At 40.5% G+C, this 19,294-nt stretch overlaps 1 protein-coding gene across 10 annotated transcripts in view; it reads right to left on the reverse strand.

The window, feature by feature from the left end:
- Positions 1-454: 454 nt before the first annotated feature.
- Positions 455-19,294, reverse strand: part of ARHGAP24 (Rho GTPase activating protein 24) — a 225,847-nt gene continuing 207,007 nt past the window's right edge. For all 10 annotated transcript variants that reach the window (XM_032997916.2, XM_032997914.2, XM_032997915.2 and 7 more), the window contains 5 exons: positions 11,153-11,285; positions 8,816-8,889; positions 7,900-8,021; positions 4,932-6,000; positions 455-3,427 (listed from right to left, as the gene is read on the reverse strand). In XM_032997916.2, the coding sequence (XP_032853807.1) occupies positions 3,184-3,427; positions 4,932-6,000; positions 7,900-8,021; positions 8,816-8,889; positions 11,153-11,285 (1,642 nt within the window). In that variant the 3' untranslated portion in view covers positions 455-3,183. The remainder of the gene's footprint in view (positions 3,428-4,931; positions 6,001-7,899; positions 8,022-8,815; positions 8,890-11,152; positions 11,286-19,294) is intronic.

Genomic DNA, 19,294 nt, shown 5'->3' on the forward strand with positions numbered 1-19,294 from the left:
TGTGACAGCAGCACCAAGAACAGTTTTAAATCCATCAAGGAATCAAAGCCAAAATGAGCTGAGCCAAACAGACAGAAACCTGAGCTGCTGCTCTGCTCCCAGAGTAACAAAGACTCTACTAGAAGATATTCTGACCAAGGAATTTTGCTTCTGTGTCCAGGAGATTAAAAAATGCTAGCTAGTTATAACAAATATAATTGTGTAGATGGTTTACATTTTCTTCCAAGACTAAGTCTTAATTTCAAAGCAGGTAAAGATCCCTCTGATACATAAACAAAACAGAAATTCTGATTTCTTAGCCTGGCATCATTCGGGAGAAGCCAGGTCTACTCCAGCCAAAGCCCTACATAAAATTCACATGGAAAACCACCTTCCCAAAGTTCCTGCAAAAATAAAAAAATTGGGTTTTTTTCCCCAAGGATCATGCCCTAAAGAAATCACTGCAGTAGCATCATTCAGTCTCAGTCAAGAGTGTTTAATGGCAATCCTCAAAAAGAGCAATATAAAAATGAGGAGGATCTACATATGCCAAAAATGAAGATTTTTCACTAAAATAGTTTGTCTTATAAACCATCTCAGGCATGGTGAATACAAAGACCTGAAGATAAACAGAAAACCCACTCTGAACTGCATTCTTGTAATTTGGGGGTCGATTTAGGGGTATACCAAGGATTAACTCTCAGAAAGCAATCAATGACCAAATAATCTGAGTTCAGAAACAGATGTGTACAAAGAAACCTGTTCAAATAAGGAAAACATGCAGCACATACAAATCTCTGGAAGCATCCAGTCAGTTCCTGTGAAGACCAACCATAATCAAATTGAACACAGACTTCTAAGTACATGGACTACAAATACCTTCCCTTCCCTGCATATTGTATAGCCTAGGGTGTTGGAGGCAGATGTGCACATGAAATGAAATTCCTATTCCTCATCAATTTTGAACAAGTATCAGAAATAAAATTTTGTCATGTAGCTGTCATTTTTGCCATCATATCAGCTGATAACTTTGGAGCAGCACCTGTGCCCGCTGCCTCACTGGCCACCCTCTGCCATGCCTGCATCGACTGAACTTTAGGTCCTTATTTACACAGGTCCTTGAATAAGTCATAGGAACTGTGTATTCCTTTAAATTTTAAGAGAACAACAGTGCTTGAATGGCATAGGGACTGCTAAAGGAAATCAAAATGAGACTTCCACCACCCCAGGAGACTGCTGCAGGGACTACTGTATACATCTAGTGTAAAAATATGAATTCCAGTTAAGAAAATACTTCTCTTTCAGACTGTGCTGTCATGTCAACAGATGTCAGATACTGCTTAAATTGAGTCGATTTTGAGGTCTACTGCATCAGATATTAAGGTCTCTCTCATTCAATTTAAAAATCAGAATTAACATAGTTAATTTTCTTCTCTCACCACTGTGGGGACATCTTGTGATTGCTGCCAACTGATATAAAACCTACTCCTTTCTACTACCTTGATCTCTCCCTGTCTGACTTTTTCTGATTTACACACAGGCTGGATGTGCACTAGACATGTTCACAGTAATTACTGTAATGGGTGCCCTGTCTGGGGACTCTGAACTTCACCAGACACAAACAATGTATCCACAAGCACCAAGTGTAATGCTCCATTGCGAGTTAGTATTTCTCTGAAATGTTAATCTCATGTTTACTTCCCAATATAATTCCCACATCTAATTAATACTTGACTAATATACATGCTATAACCAAGAACGTTCTTTGAGGCTACCTTCATCATTCTTTCTCAATTGGAATTAAAAAATAATTGCAATATATTTAAGAGACAGTAGAGGGAAGCCAAGATGTCTCAACAACCCTTTCTAATAATACAGCTTGCAGTCCTAAACTCAAAGTTAAAACCAAAAAAATCCTTACCCTGGTGTAGAAAATACCAGTTACACTTACTATATATAAAGATGCCAAACAACTTATTAATTTACAGCATGGGTTTGCTGTTTCTTTTTCACTGGCACACTGTATGCTGTTAGGCTCTGGGCTGTTCCCTCTAGGTTTTCCCTTGGTGATGCTGTGAGCCTGGGAGCTTTCACAGTTGTAACACTTGACAGTAATTTCATGAAGCATTCAGACAGTATGATAACTTGCTAATATACACTGTAAATATGGGTGGTGAACATGTTGGTGTTTTCTTCCCTATTTGCTGTTTGTTACACAGTTGCTCTGGTAATTTCTACTCTGGACATAATTCTTTTTGTTATTTTTTTCAGCAGCCATCACACGGACAAGGTTTACAAAAAGGACTCACTTTCATGCAGAGTACACAGGTAAGTCAGATGCAAATATGGTCAGAACAACCGGTTTACATTCCTGCTCTGAGCTCCAGTGATCAGGCACAGGGCTTCTTTAGGGTACACCAAAAAGCTCTGGTCGTGTGATTGACGCCCCCTTAAGTTCTCCTTTCCCCTCTCCCAACTTCTTACTCTGCCACCCATATTTTCTGCCAAACAAGCAGCTGTTTACCCTTTTGACACTGTCCCCAGTCTTGCTGATTTGATATCCTCATTTGGTTTTTATGATATGCGTGCCCTGGTACCTTCTACCCTGGCCATCAATTCTGTTAAATTAGTACCGCCTTATTTTGCCCATAGGGTGCTGCTGCTTCTCATCCTGCTCTTTTTAGATGTGACGCGAATCATGGTTAACGACTGGCACATATACCTTGACATATCTGTTTATCTTCACTCCCCAGCAAGAGGGGTAACAAAACAAAAACAAAAAAAATACAATATACAAAATAAGCTGATGGTAACACAATGCCAAAAATAGCTTATTATGTTAAGTGCAAGGGAGAAAAGCCTTGATATAAAGCTTGACTGCAACATTTCAATTTACCAGTTTAAATACAAGACTTGCATTAAAATATTTCTTGAGATACATCTCTTGCTCTCTAAGGTGACTTTTTAAAAATTTATATACACGTATCCAGTTGTAACACTTGACAGTAGTCTCGTGAAGCATTCAAAGAGTATAACTTGGTAAGTACACACTGTAGATATGAGTGGTTAATGTCTGTACGATTTTTTCCTTCAGTTTTTATAACATTATGTTGAGTACTAGCCTCAGACAGGTGACCAGCCACCTGATACAGTATAATACCCCCAAGCCCTTCCCCAAAGTCCCACAGTCTATGTTTCCAATGCTCACTGAATCCAGATGGTGTTGCCTCTTTCTGGTCTGCGAGACTCCACTGTCAGTTCTCCAAAAGTGGAGAAAAACTGCTCCATTTCCTTCTGCAACATATCATTCCTCTTCTCTGCATCTTCCTTGGCCCGTTCTGCATTACGCATTTTGATTTCTACCATTGTGAACTTCTTTCGCTCTTGATCCAGTTCTTCATGCAGAGCCATCATTTCTGTCTCCAGGGTGAGATTTCTCTGCTCCAAGCTGCAAAAATTCAAAAAAAAAGCAGACAGCTCCTGAGCAGCACTCCTCACTCACTCAAGCAAAAATGCATACCACCACCAAATTCATACATGTATCTTGTAATTTACAAAGCTGACTGAATTTTGAGAGGTGTGTTGACAAACCACAGCTTCATCAATGAACCATTCTCATACAGCAATCTCTTCTGTAGCTCATTTAGAAAATGCCTAATAACAGCCACTGGCAAGGTGCACAGTAGCAAACAGCTCCATCTAATTCTCCAGGAATAAGCTAAGCCTTCCTTTTACTTCTTGAAGGGTTGACACTCAGCTCCTGCTGTAGTTGCACCCCTGCCATTTACAAGGTCAGAGTAACACCTTGAACGCTTTTGTTTCACTGCTAATCTCCTCTCTTCAGCTGATTTATCTGCTGTATCTATTTGCAAATATGGATCAACAATTACAAAAAACCTGCAATCAACACGACTGTCTAAAAAACGGACCCTATTTCAGATCTAGCTTTCCAATGGAAAGTATTAGAAATCCTAGTGGTACAGTCATCAGGCATATTAAGCATTGTAAGAAGTGTTCTACTACACTGCATACTACACTGACAATAGTGATATGGGCCAAAGACTGCAATATTCTGTACGCTGCACTTTCGCTGGCAGCTGCTGTTGCCAATAGCTCTCACGTATCACGATCCAGCTATGACCGGCAGTGCCAGAGGTACCAGTGCAAAGGGCTGCTGTACGACACAGGTGGGAACAGAGGACAAGTCCTGAACAGCTTTACTGAAGAACCTTTATTACAAGAACCTTTACTCAGCCCCGCACTGCTGTGTGCACTAGTTAATGCTAAGCTCAGCCTCTGAGGTTATTCACGGATCGTTACGGCCACCCACCTTAGCAACCTCTTTGCGCGTGAGAAGAGTCCGCGCTATCTGCAGACAAAGACACGGCTCTCCCTTGCCTTCTTTAACAGGTCTAGGCTGCGAAGGAAAGGCTCAAGCAAAGCAGCAGTCTGGACATAGGACTGTGAGCAGAGGTAGCTCCCAAATGCAGCACTGTCTCAAGAGGAATGAGGACGCTGGAAAGGAGTTCCAGCAGTCTCCCAGTCCCCAAAACTACAGGTGGAATAAGCCACGGCACTGCTTTTACTGAAAGGTGATGTGCAGTTGCCTTTCTCAGTCTCCAGAGAACGGGCATCAACTAATGAAAACGTTGTGAAAGCCTATTGATTTTGTTAATTTGATTCTACAGAAACTCACAAGGTTCTGGCTTTATTTTGTGCTGCCAGTAGGATAGCGTGTCACAACCATGGCAAGGAACTGTTCTGAAGCAAACCCTTCGGATCATGATATCACGAAAGCAATGTCAGAATCTGTCAACACTGAGAGATGGGCAGCTCTGTGGCGAGCACCCAGTGACTGCAGCTAGTGCGGATTGCTAGCAAGTCACGAGAGGGAAAACTTCTTGGATTTACTCTGCAAAATGCAGTCACACGGCAGAGTCAAACAGTCTTACCTTTTAATCCTTGTTTCATACTCTAGTTTTTGCTTGGCCATCTCTTGCTTCAAGCTGGACACCAGGCTGTGCAAAGCGCTGTGATTGTTAGTACTGCTGGTGACAAACGTTTCACTGTTATCGCTGCTGCTGGTGGCTCGGCTGCTGTGGCCTCCCACACTCCTTCTGTCACTTTTGTTCTCATAGTCACCTGGGTTAGAGAGGTCTTCGTGTGGTGGTCCATCCAGCACAGAGTCTTCAAAGTTACCCACATAAAAGTCCTGCTCAGGGCAGGTGGTGGTGGATGAACGACAGGAGTTGGAGTGCTCAGGGAGGGATATTTCACAAGAAGACGTTGACCAGGTGGCACTGTCCACGCTCTGTTTGTCATCAGAGTTCACCATAGAGAACTGCTGGTGGACATTGTCGTAGGTGGAAAGCCTGTTGTGCTGGCCTGACTCACTCACCGATTCCTTCTGCTTGTTGTCCCTCAGCGTGACGTAGCCATTGGGCACGCAGCCCGGGCTCCGGCTGTTGAGAGTGTTGCTGTGCCCGTCTGTGCTGGAAACACCCATCCGCACACCTCCGTTCTGCACACTGTGTGTGCCCATCTTTGTCACCGGTCCTTTCAGGGATGACGTTCTCCGGGTTTGCAGGGTACAGTTTGGTAAGGTCTGGCTCTTCTCAGGGCCTTCTACAGAGCTGCTGAAGGACCCGTTAGTGACTATGCCACTGCCTTTATTAAAAGCAGGATTTTTTTTCACCATGAGTGGTGGGCTTCTGGTGACATCCACCTTCTGGATGCTGTTCCTGGGGCTATTTGTCTTGCTGCCTGGCACAGCAGTTGGAGGTTCATTGTCCATGCTTCCCCTCTGGGGAGACTCCGGTTTGTCCCAGGAACAGCGCCTCACTGCCGTCTCCTTGGTGGTGGCGGTCTCTTTGTTCTGTAGCTGCCCTGCAGTTGCTTTCTTTGGCATTTCATTGTTGTTGTTCCATACCTCCGGTCCCATCTGAGGATCTGCATCCTTGGGAAACAGCTCTTCATGTTTGCTAATCATCACTGACATTAGCTGCTGGACTACTACTGTACCTGAAAGGAGACACCAAGCGCACAGTCATTAATGGCTTGTTTTGTTTAGGGCATAAATATACTTTATCCATCAGATTCCACAGATACTTAGTAAATATTCAGCGTATACAAACATTTACACAATGCATTCATCTGTGCAACACCCTGAACGTTTAACACACCCGAAGTGCCTCTGGCTACCTGGCCAGATCAGCACCACCTCTTCCTTCCATTACACCAAGACAGCAGGCCTCACAGACCCCCTAAGAACAGGAAGTTTTGTGAAGAAGTTATGACCATGACAGTAACTGCATCCCAGTAAGACCATAGAAGGAGATAATGAGTAACAAAGGATAACATCCTTGTAAGTGATGTGTTTCAACTCAATGCGGTGATCGTTTTTAAAACCAAAGCCTTATTCTGGCACAGCATTTGTATTGAGTAGTCTGGCAGAAAATGGGCAGGCAAGGGATCTGCATTGATGGGACACAGACATTTTAGTCTTTTGGAGCAAAGTAGGGCAGTAATATGACATAATTAATTTAATGTGAATGCCTTTAACCACTCTGTGGTGAGACTATATGCAACCAGGAAACTATGCCCCATTACAGCACAGTACAGAACTAGTGCAGGACCACAGCTTGCTACTTGCTGTAAGAATGTCTCCCTTTCCTCTTAAAAAACAACCCCTTGGTGTGTGTACCACTTGACTGCACTGTAATTTAGACACTAGCATCTATAACTGGACATTTGAGACAAGTATGTACGGGAACCAAGGGGGAAGCCACAACTGCAGATTTAAGGGTATTTAAAGCTGCACAGGTTTGACGATACTCATGCAGTGTCATAATAAACATGCATGTAAATTGGACACCTGGTCTTGCAAACCCTTTCGAGTCAAGTGCATGATCAAACCCTTGTCTGTGACAAGGAGAATCCAGACATTAATGCGAAGATGATCATTAAAAACGCTTTCCATGTTAGGAGGTTTCCTGGCTTGTCTGAGGTACTGTTCAGATAGCTAACCCTGGGTAGTCACTGCTTTCATATATGATTTGGAAACACCACGTTTCTGTCCACAAGAACATAGTTACTGTGTTAAGACACATAAGACTTCAGAAAAACACATAAATGAACAATGTATATGGAGAATTGTTGTATCTGGGGAAGAGAAAAAGCATCAAACTCACAGAAAAAGATGAAATCCACACGCTCTCAAATAAGCTATGAACACTGCATTTTTGAGTTTTGGTAAAATTTTTAGTGCAGAGTCTGTGTACAGGCCTAATTTCTGAGAAAGTTAAGTAAATCCTACATATTAAGAAAAAAAGTGTTTGGAGGGAGAAAAGGCATCATGTACTTTATGGAGAATTAAAGTCACAGGGATTAAGTGTAGGAGAAAATTATAGGAGGAGATTGTCATGGCCATATTTTTGTCTTAATCACAGCAAAATGCTACAGCTGAACACTGCTGTGAATAACAGAATGCAGCTGGCAATTTGATATTACAAGCAGGCATGTAATACACCACTGCCTTGTGGGGGATTCTAAATGGGTCACTGCAGTATGAACCTGTACTAACTTTTTCTCATCCTTAAGAACCGCAGGTAAAATATTAACTTCACTCCAACCACACATGCTGAATAAGAACATGCCATATTTGCAGCAACTTTTGAGAGAAAAAGTGCATTTTTAGTGAAGTTGCCGGGGCAGCACAATCTCATGCAAAGTCTATTTGCAATGCTGCACATTTCAGTCACTTTTATAGTAACCTGCAAGTTTTAACCCAGAAGTTCATTCAGGTTGAGGAATTCTGTGTCTGTAAAACAGATATATGGAACTTACTGCAAATACTACATGGACTGGTAGGTACTATTAATAAACCTTCTTTCTACTGCAAGATATGTATGGTAAGCTCACCCTCCATGATAGTCAGAGGGTCTTCCACTTTGGGGCGAAGGATGTTGGGGCCAAAAACGGTTGCCAGATTTTGCACACTCATTTTGTTTATGCCTGAGTAAGACTGGACTTCATCAAGGAATCTGTGGGGAAGAAAGAGGTGTTTCAGGAACATGTAAAAATAGAATTAAAAAAAAAAAAAACTCAATACATCTGATGGTTTATTAACATAGTTGAAGTATTCCATTCCAAATCCTCATGGAAGATGTTGAAAGCTCAAGGCTATTCTCCTCAACTGCTTCAGATTTTCCTCAAAACGATACTGGTAACAGAATTTAAATCTCAGTCTGGACTGACTACAAGATAACTCTGTTGAAGATGGTAACTTTCTTCAGCATAATTAATCAACTACTGGGCTCACAGAATATCCCCAAAATGCAAACTGTCAATTTAAAAAAAAGTTTATATTCTTTTAAATTTTTATTTTTTTTTATGCTGGGAATTTTCTGTAAGTTCATAAATGGCAACTGTGTAAGACATATTTTTTAAGATTTTAGATTTATCCACAAACCTACTGTAAATACTGCAAGACATACACAGTTTTCAAGGATACTATGCTTCAGGAGTGCACAGCCAAGGCCAATAACCACAGTTAGAAATGGGAAAACCGGAGTCCTATAAAGAAGACAGAACATACTCACTTCTACCTTCTTGCGTTTCTTGCTGTGTCCTGCTTATGAAAGGAAGTAACTGTGCACCTTGATAGAGTAAATTAGTAATTAGCCATGCAGTAAACCTTTATTTTTAGTGCATTCACTTAAGTTCACCAGTGCTCCGACTGTGAGTAATGCTTTCCTTCAGGGCACATACAGAGACAGGTTTGTCTGTCAGCTCACAGTTATAAATACCATTGTGATATTCTTGCAAGAGCACTTACCTACAAATGTATTTCAGCAGATTATAATTGACAGCTGGCAGGCTCTTCACTTGCTTCACCAGTTCTTTCAGGCCCTTTAAGTGGTTTAAGGAAAAAAAAAAAAAAAAGGAGTGGGGAGGCACAGTTGCTTAGTATTTTGTCAAAGATTCAAAAAAATGTCAGCAATTCCAATTACAAGACAATAAACACTTCACTGAAACTACAGTTCAGCATCAGGAGCAGCTTGTAGAACCCGTTTTGGATGGGGAAATCTATATTATATGTCTAACAAGGATTAGCTCTGCATAAAAATAAACAAGTAAATAAATAACTGGGTTTCATCCTGTCTCTCCCTTCTCTTTCCTTCTTTCTTTTTTTGACTCGCAGCTCTGTTCCTCCTCCTGCTGATAACAGGGCTGAGGCTTCCAGGAACAGTTCTGGTTTGAACTAGTTGGCATTTTCATACGACAGACTATTTGGGTATTTTACCCAGTTCTGGTCCATACTAGATGCAGATCGTAAACAGTTCTTTCAGTTTGTGTCCACCCTAGGAATGGAACAAGCAGAATATCCCACACTAATTTCTGTGTCCTGTGGAAACAGACCCTGGCTACGCTCCTCACCAACCACTGCCTTTAGACTTGTTTTCAGTATGGGGTTTTGGTACTTTGCCAGTATCAGTGGGGTTTTGATTACAATAAGTTATGAAAATGGAAATCAAGATGGGTGGACCATCATTGTTCACAAGTTTGCTGGATGTGGGCTAAGAAAGGGAACAAGTTGCACAGCTCCATTAACAGTGACTGCACTTTTAACTTCTGCATGGAGAAAGATAAACTGAAAGTCTAGCTGGACAGCCTTATAGCTGGACTTCTAAGCCACCATAAAGAGGGCTGAAGTGGCTCATCACCTACAGTAAAGATTTTTCACAAACTGCCAGCACCAACAGGCCACTGTAATTTGAATCTTGCTTTCAAAACTCATTTGATAAAGCGCTTCATGGCATAGTTGCAAAGGAACTACATTAATGCATAGTTGCAAAGGAACTACATTAATACATTCGAGACTAAGCCAATATAAAATGACTAAAAATTGAATCTGAAAATGAGTATAAACTGCAAGTATAAACCGCACGATGACTAACTGTGGAGCTGTCGGATGGCTTTACGTTGGAGCTCTCAATGGTTAGAGACATATGCAACATGCACAAGCAAACAGCTGCAACTTTAGCTCTGAGGATCCCCTGCCATAAATTGTGCAAGAGCAGCTCAAATTAAACCAGCTGAACAGCCCACTCCCACCTTTTGCAAGCAGCTAACAAAAATTTGCACCTTGTAGCAAGCTGTAAAGGACAGCAAAGAAACCAGTCTTATTTCACTGGGTCTAAGAGATTATAGAAGGCAGATTGCCACAGATCTTTCTTCCCCCTGCATTCCATCGGATGGGAACAACTACCACCTCTGCTGTTGGTGGTCATCAACAGAAGGCTCAGAAAGGAGATAGTCTCTCAGAAAAGAGGGCATGTTTCTTGGTTAAAAAAACATGAGTAGGAACTCAATTAATGAGAAGATTAAGTAGGAGTGATTCCGGTTCTAGCAGGATTTGAAATGTCAAAAAGAAAATTAAACAGAAATAACAACCTTAGAAAGTTGGGGGAGTAGACTGAAATCAACAGAATGACCCTATTTCTATTTACTTTGAAAAGAAAATATGAGGGTTGACATTATTGCCCATAAGCAGAACAATGCAAAAACAAGCACTCAAGTTTCTTATGTCTTCAGACTAATATATAGTAGGCTCATGCCACTGCAGGGCACATTGTCAGTCAGAACCCTTACTTTGCTCATCTGTGCTACGCTGTTTTAAAAGAGTCTGGAAGGTGGCCTGCTTCTGTCTTTTTGAGGCCTTCTGATTCAATGATAGGCAATGAATACAGTCAGTTGGCCTTCAGTCAAAAGTCAGCAAAAGTTGCCATCCTCACGCTTAGAAAAAATGACCCCTGATTTAATGGCAAGAGTTGGACAGCAGCAACTAAGACTTTTCCTTTTACAGTTCAGAATGATAATCCTCGAAAATGTAGAGTCTCTTCCATGCAAAATGGAAGCTACTGACCTCAATGATGTTTACTTGAACTGGATTCAGTGACACTCAATAAATACAACTAAGGTTATGCTACGCGCCTTTATTTAGACTTCCAAATGATCTAGGTGGCAACAATTTTCATGTAAGAACACCCTCAATTTCTAGATGCACATCTTAAACTAGAATAGGTAATCACCAGCTTCTCTCCTCTTCAAAATCGGAACAGGCTATAACATACCAGCCTTTTATTCCATCTTACTCAAGTTTCCAACTCACCGTTTCTTCCTCCTTGCTGAGCATTTTGGCACAGGAAAGAAAATCTTCGTATTTTGCATATGGTATGACTGGTTCTGGGAGTTCCCTTAGGTACAGCTTAAGCAGTGATGCCACTGTGTGCACATCTGTATTGCTGTTGGGTTGGAATACAAGAAGTCATTACTGTGAATCAGGACAATACTGTGTGATTGACAGGCTAAAAACTGCCACTTCACTTTTCCATTGTTATCCCAGATTTTACTCTTCAGCAGTATATATAGAGAGATATATAGAGATGTAATATATATAGAGATTGTACCTATAATCTGGATTTTGTTTAGGTTTTTTTCTGTCCTATAATGAACTTAGCATACCTGCAAGCAAGAGCCTGTCAGCTCTGCTGATTTATTACCATAAATAATTACACATAAGGCCCTATTTTCAGGGACAGGTACTGAGAAGATCCCAACAGGCATCTAACTGATTTTCTAACAGGCATCGAACACCAGGCATGCAAAATCCATCTTAACTGGTGCTTTTCATTTTCACCTGAGCCAGAGACCAGGCATTATCTTTACATAGTGGAGATTATTTTCCTACCAGAGATGGCCCCAGATCCCAATACATACCCAGCATGTCTCAAATCCATTGTATCACCATATCCTCTGGTGTCAGTATTAAGTATGCAAGTTTTAAAGGAGACCACATAGACCACAGTTGATTAGCTGAAACTTCTCCATCTGAACTACAGTTCTTTCTGTGCCATGCATCTTTTTCCCATGGGCTCCCACAAAATGACTACTGTGCCTTTTAGCTGTACTGTTACGCTGGAAACCTGGATATACCTTATGCATGGAACCGTAAATCCATGGGAGATGAATTTTAGCTCTCTCCTGTCTGAGTAAGCTAACTCATGGCAAGTCATCAAACTTAGAAAATGCCTAAGTGCTAGCACAATAGGTAACATTATAGGGCTGACAGTCAAAGACCTGGTATAACACATGCTTTCTCATAATTACATTTGCAGAAACTTAAGGGTTTTTCTGGATACAGCTAGTAGGAGTCTAGGCTGTTTATCAATTGTACTGAAAGTACGAAGATGGGGAGAAAGATCAAAATTGCAAGTTCAGAGTATGCAATAAAACTTGCTTAACTGTTTCTGTGGTGTGTAAAGTTACATTCTGGTAATTTAGGAGTACTTCTCTGAAATGAAATAAATAAAAACAGATAAAAACTGCAAGTTAGCACAAAGAAATCTCTCTTGTGTTACTTCTGGCTCCACCTGTGGTTTAGCTACTCAGGCGTTTATTCAAACCTCTACTGGAATATTCTACATGCTTTCCCTGGTTCAGATAAAAAGTTGCACTGCAAGCTGATACCTCTCCCTCTGAGTTCTGAGAAAGCAAAAAAATATATACTACATTATGCTGATTTCACTCCTAAGAAACAGAAAATGCGCAGACATTTCTACAATGTGCATTATTGTGTATTTTCTTTTTCTTTGGACACTTCCCTTGGAACATTTTTTGAACTCGCCCTCTCCCAAAGGGAACCACTGGTATTTGATGCATTTAAACTTTGCTAGAAGTATGTTAATTATTATTTTGGAATGATCTGTTAAAACAATAATGGCTTTTACTAAGTTAAATCTTAACAAGAATGATGGGAACAACCTTTGATTAATGTATGAGCAATCTAAGTCAAATCAGGAGAGAAGTGATAAAGCACTGTATATATTTAAATGTTAACCCTCACCACCCTCCTCAAAATAAATTCCCAGAAAACATTTCTATTTCAATCATTAATAATTCCCAGCCAAAATTGCAAAAAATGTTTTCTAGAGAAACTCTATAAACAAAGCAGGAACAGAAATCCGCATTTTTAAGGAAGGTTCCAATTCTAGTCCCTTGATTGCGACCCTCTGCTTGTACACTGGCTTGCATCCAAAACAGGAACCCTGTGTTTACCCTGTCCCACTCCTTGGATGCATATATAACATGTGTGAGGAACAGTACTAGACATGAAACTAGATAGAGTTGTACTGTTTTATGAGATTTCAAATGCTGGCTCAGATTTGACCTCTAACCTTTGTCTTCTACCTGTTGCCAGCCCAGATGCAAACTGAGTGAACTGAAGCTCTTCTTGACATCCCGGCTAACAAAACTCTTTACAGCCTGCAGAACCCAAGGGCTTGAAACCCAGACCCCAGTAATCTCTCAGGTAGTTGCTTACATGTATAGCTGCCACCGGTGCTAGTTTTTAGAGCACAACCATGCTGTGCATGCCCAGGCAGTTGCCACTATTCAGCTTTATCCAGGAAGCAAATTCTACAGAGATCTTCAGTTTCATAAATTGTCGGTCCATCAGGAAAGCAAAAAGCAGATACAGAGGGAAAGAATTCTGCCAGTCATATTCTGAAGGAGAGCAGCAGCCAGAGGGAGCAGATGTGAACTGGCAGCCTTAGGACAGTGCCCTGCATTGCAGCATGAAAGGGAGCACAGGGCATCAATCTGCAGAGGATTTAACTCCGGTTGGTCGGCATTGATCATATTTCTGAAGGCTTTATGATTACTATTTTTATTATTTAAACAAAGAAACTCCCCAGGCCTAGCTGAAGAACTGAACCACATCTTTCCAGAGACTATTTGCATAACACTAGAGAGGCCTTCCCAAAGTACAAGATTAAAACAGGTTGAGTGAGGGAAGTTACCAAAAAGCAACTAAAAGCACGCAGGCGTCCCTGTGAGGGTGTTGAGCAACATCATCTTTCATTCTTTGTGCTGCCAGGATCATGCTTTGTGTAGTACACAAAAATGATTTTACACCAGTCCCTTAGTGTCAAGTGGAATACTTACTCCTTGAGGGCACAGCAGATGGAGGATAAAAAGGCTGAAGAAGGGGACAAAAGCCTTGAAAACTGATGTCATTTATATACTTTCTCCTTTCAATGTGAAGCACTGATAGACTATCCCTGCAAAGGCTTAGTTGAATGCTAAAAACTGTTGCTCTACCAAGGAAGAACTAAGAGAGAAATGGGAAGGCAGGATGCTGAGGAGCAAGGAAACAGTAAGAAGTCTTATGTTCTCAAACTAACCTCTTGAAGTACATGATGTATATGAGGCTACAGAAAGGTGCTTTCTGAGCTGGGGTTAGAAACCCAGGTTGCAATTAGTAGATGGGGACACATTCACGATTTTTAAAACTAATTTTTGAAGTTTTTTTCATTTGCTTCTGCTCATCGAATGCTAAGGCAATACTGCAGACTGCCACAAGATGGTGGGATTGCAAAATAAAATTTTGGAAAATTTGTTTTGTTCCCTTTTTTTTTTTTTTTTTTTTTTCTCCCTACACTGTGCTGAAACACTGTTTAGGACTTAATGTATTTGTACTGTAATTACCATACAGATTTTGGCAGCATAAACAAACATACATACACACACACACACATATCCTGCCTGCAAAACTCTTTAAGAATTGGATTTTAAAATTTTATTTAGCAACAGTTAGACAAAAGCTAGAAGCTTTCTTCTTTCAATGTAAATGTTGGTATAAAAATGTGTCAATATTTTTATAATAATGTGACTAAAAGTGTTTCATATAATCTGAGACCTGTTTAGACCTTGTAGTCTAGTATCATTTTTTCACCTTTTGTTTTAAAATACAGAGGAGAACTTAAAAACCGCAGACTAGTTTTAATCCATCTGTATGTGAGGTGTTTCAATCCACAAATACCACTAAGTGCATTTCAGCCACAGAGGACAGCTGTGAGTTTCAAAGGAGTGATGAAATATAAGGTCTCTTGAGGATTGGGAGCATTTATTTCCCTTACTGGTCTGCGGTGTTCTATCCAAAGTCTGAGTTAACCAACAGCATATATATATATATATATATGTATCTGCCTAGTTTGTAAGACATGGATCTTTCCAGGGCCTATAGAGGACCTTTTCCAGCTACAACTGATGAGTTTAAGACAAGGCAGTATTTCTCCCTTCAAACCTGGCCTTGCTTATATTCTAGGACCATTACAGCTACAGAAACTTAATGACTATACCTATCTTGATATTTCTTCTGCTATCTGACAGTGTAATATCAAAGTGTTCCATGGTTACACATTCATAATTAACATGGCTAAAAGTATTCATTAACAAGTACTAAAATAGGGTATGTCAATTCCAGCAGAAAAATCCTGTGTTATGGAATTGGAACAACCCTCATTAATTGAGGCAGACTTTCTCCAAGTGCACAATGAATAATTACAAGCTTGAAATGGGAATGACAAAGCACAAAGCAGAAAATTCAATGCAACACAAAAAGCATCAGCAAGCTGAGAAACAGTCTATTTCGGCACGTTCTGCTGGAAAGTCTGAGTAAGATTACTTGCCTCACTAAAACAGTAACGCTGCTTTCCTGTTGATATGTTTCCAAAGGAGCATCCCCCGCTCCACCACTGCCCATGCAGAGGCATTACAAATGCAAATGCACCACAGCCTCTCCTTAGTCATCAGACTACACATATTCAAAGCCCCATTCATCTGAACTTTGTCATTAATATCCATCATGGCATTGCTGTTTTGACAGCACTTTCCTTTGTGATACCACAGACGCTGTGGAAGTGGCTGTCAGACCGATTACACCGCCTGGAGTTTTTCACCCTCTCTACCATAAACAGAAATCACTGGAGCCCAGCAGGCCGCCAGAAATCCACGCATAACCCTCACACTCGGACGAGCAGACAGCGTGTTCAGAGAGCTGGAGTCAGCGCTTCAGAGCACAAAGCCAACAAGCTCCTCATAAACTCTCAGAGAGGAAATATTAACAGGGCAAGGTCACATTACAGAAAGATTAATGCTGTGCCAAAAATAGCTCTAGATCACGATGACACATAAACAGTTTGCCATAAAGAACAAACAGTAGGGAACAACAAGCTGTGAGGCTATAATTCAATTCAGGAGTTCTGGTAATAAAACAAAGGAGAACGGCACAGTTCAAACAGTTTGTGTATCAGTACCTCACAGAATTACTGGAATTACAGCTCCATCATTTCAGATGTGTCACAGATCACAATCCTGGAAACAGACAGTCTCCCTTCACCAACAAACACGTCCTGTACCCACCAGAACGTTTGTTGACTGTGTCCCTGCTTAGCTGCATTCAGGTCTGTAGAGCAGCTCTCAGCCCAGTGTAGAGGTTTCCTGACACGGGAGGAGGAGTTCCTAACTGGCTGCCAGTCTGCAGGCAGCTACAGCGAGATGCTAGAGCCTGTGATAAACCAGTGATGAAACACTGAGTAAGCAACATCAAGGGAACACTACAGATAGGCACAACTACATATAGAGAGAATCAGAGCATTGTTAGTGCTGACAAGCCAGTGCCCAGCGGCTAGGAGGGCAAAGCCTGTGTTCGGTAATGTTACAGTGAATCAGGAGTGGTTCGACATTTTGAGGGTCAGGCTTTCGTCCAGAAATTCAAAGGTCAGGTCAAATGTGTAACATAACTGGTTGAATACCCTATGTGATTTTTGTTTCACTTTGTAGGCGTCTTCAAAGCATTACTCTCCATATCGTTTTCCAACATAACGCATGTGTAGTACAAGCAGTACCGTGCCTAATCTAAGTACCAGCTGAAATTTTCCCTGCAACTTGTGAAACACGTATGGAAGCATTTACCATTTTAAACCCTGAGCTATCTGTCCTCTCCTTGCACCTGCAAGAGCCTGGCTCCACTTTAAGTTCACACTGATTTCAATTCTTATTTTTCTGTTTAGACAGAGAAAAAAACCAAAACAAAACAATCATGTATTCTGCTCCTTTGTCCTTGCGCTCATGATTTTTGTAATCTGTACTACCTTCCAGGGGAGTAAGCACTGCAAGGAATACTGAAGATTGACAGACTCTATTTCTAAACTAGACATCCACTTCAGTAATTCTAACAGCAGCCAATTAATTCAGGTTAGAGAGCGATGCTTTAAAAGCAGCAATGAAGACAGTAATTTAGGACAGACAAATGAAAAGACAAACTCTATGGAAGGACCTTAAAAATTTCTTAGAAAAAGATAGAAAAAAAGAGACACACAAGCGCTCTCTGGTAAGGTGGGCAGAGGGCTAAGAAACAGATCAGGACAAAAATCAACCAGCCCCAGTGAATACACTGCTAGACTATTTTATCATTTGATAGGTCGTTCACAAAAGCTGTTAAGTTTCTGCAAGACTTTGCAGGGATTGCAAGTATATATAAACCATGGAAACACACCACAAATAAACTACCTGTTCTTGTTTACTAGAAGTAAAAAACATAAATGTTGCAACCCTAAGTAAGGATGCTTTAAAAAACCACACTCCCAGACCTTCCACATAGTAACAAAATGTCATCCTTTCTTAAAGGTGACCATGGCCATCTAAGAAGTCATTTGTCACTGGCAAGTGAAATACATTGTTTCCTTTTTTTTTTTTTTAAATCACAGCTGACACACCAACTCCATTTCTGAAACTGAAATTCATGGGAAGCAACTACAAATGTTCATTCACTGCCAGTAACTAAAAGCACACTCTCCTACAGCAGGACACCAATTAAACCGATTTAATGACCCTTGCATCACACTAGCAATGTGTCTCCTAACGTGTATTTAATTGCTAGACTAGGTCTATGAGTTGTGCCATATGCAGAGGTTATTTCTGCTAGTTGGTTAGAAAGAGGGCTGGAATTAGGATGTGGAATTGGCTCCAGAGGCATAACTGATGAGCAGACTGTGAGAATCAGGGAAGGAAACCTATAACAGGCAGAAACGAACATGAATTTTCACAGTCCTAAGGCCATTTGTGTTTGGCAGGAACCAGCTTACTAGTAAAGACTTTCATTTCACATAAAAATGTTTTGTTTAGGGATTACTGCACTTTCCCCACTAGGAAGGGAATAAAGCCTCTTGCTTGTGGGGAACTATCTGCTTCTAAACAAATACTTATGTACTGGCCTGTGTTTGGAAAACAAAAGAGCAATTTTCATAAGCAGTTATTTCCAAGTCAATGTCTAACTGCAGTCTGTACAGTGCCAGTGCAGACTGCAGCCCCACTGACACAGGTCCAATTTCTTGCATTCACCAACATTTTAAAAAATTGTGCATGTGGTCCTTCTCACCTTGAGGATATAACATTAGTACCGTCCTTGTCATTGTCTTACTTTGCTTCACCAATCCCAGTGATTAAATGCCCAGGAACATACCAGTTCTACATTCTGGATTATCTGGCTCCAGTAAATAATAGTTAGCATTTGCCAGCTATCATACACTGTCACTTACATACCCTTTTCTCAGCTGATTGAAATGGTGACTAGAGCAGTAATATTTTGTTCTATAATGTACTGCAGTCTTCTTTAGAGGAATTCATACCTGTGACAGAATGTAATAGGGATTCTGTTTTGCTAAATACACATTTATGTGCTTCTCTCTTGTGCATACACACAAACACAGGCAGGTAGGCTATGTAACTTTAAACTCAATGAACCATGGGACTATATATACCCGTTATAGTAGTTATGAAAATCCAAGCCACATACATCAATCAGTCACATAAATATTAATATTTGTTTCAGTGATATTTCAAATATTTTTTTCACCCTAAGCAATCTTAACTCTCATGTCATCTGGCAGTAAGTGTGATGAACAGTAGATGGAAAGAGGTAAAATAAAAAGAGAAATCAAATTTATAAGAGAAAGATCCCTTCTAGGTAAAAAAATGTAGAACAAATCCTTATTTTTCTTATCCAGAGCCATATTCACTATGCTAATTTTACAGAACAAATAGTCATAATCCACTTTGTATCATTACAAATGTATGATTTGTAAAGGAGCTGAGGGACTTTAAATTTAAAATATAAGCCACACAAGCACAGAGAAGCAAACACCCCAAGGACAAGCAAAATGGATTCCCTGGAGGGGACAATTTTACAGAGGTGGAGCTGTACTGGAAATACCAAGGACATTTCAAATAGTAGCAAGCATGAATGATTGACTAATTGCACTGTTAGTTCCTTAAAGCAGATTTCACAATATGTACAGGTATATACAGAGGCAGTGAGGTATTTATTGATTTTTGTTTTTAAACTGACATACAATTTTCAATTGGTTGGGGTTTTTTTTGTTTTGTTTTGTTTTGTTTTTTTTACTCCACA

Source organism: Tyto alba, unplaced genomic scaffold (assembly GCF_018691265.1).
Source record: "Tyto alba isolate M040663 unplaced genomic scaffold, T.alba_DEE_v4.0 Super-Scaffold_23, whole genome shotgun sequence".
Classification (NCBI taxonomy): Eukaryota; Metazoa; Chordata; class Aves; order Strigiformes; family Tytonidae; genus Tyto; species Tyto alba.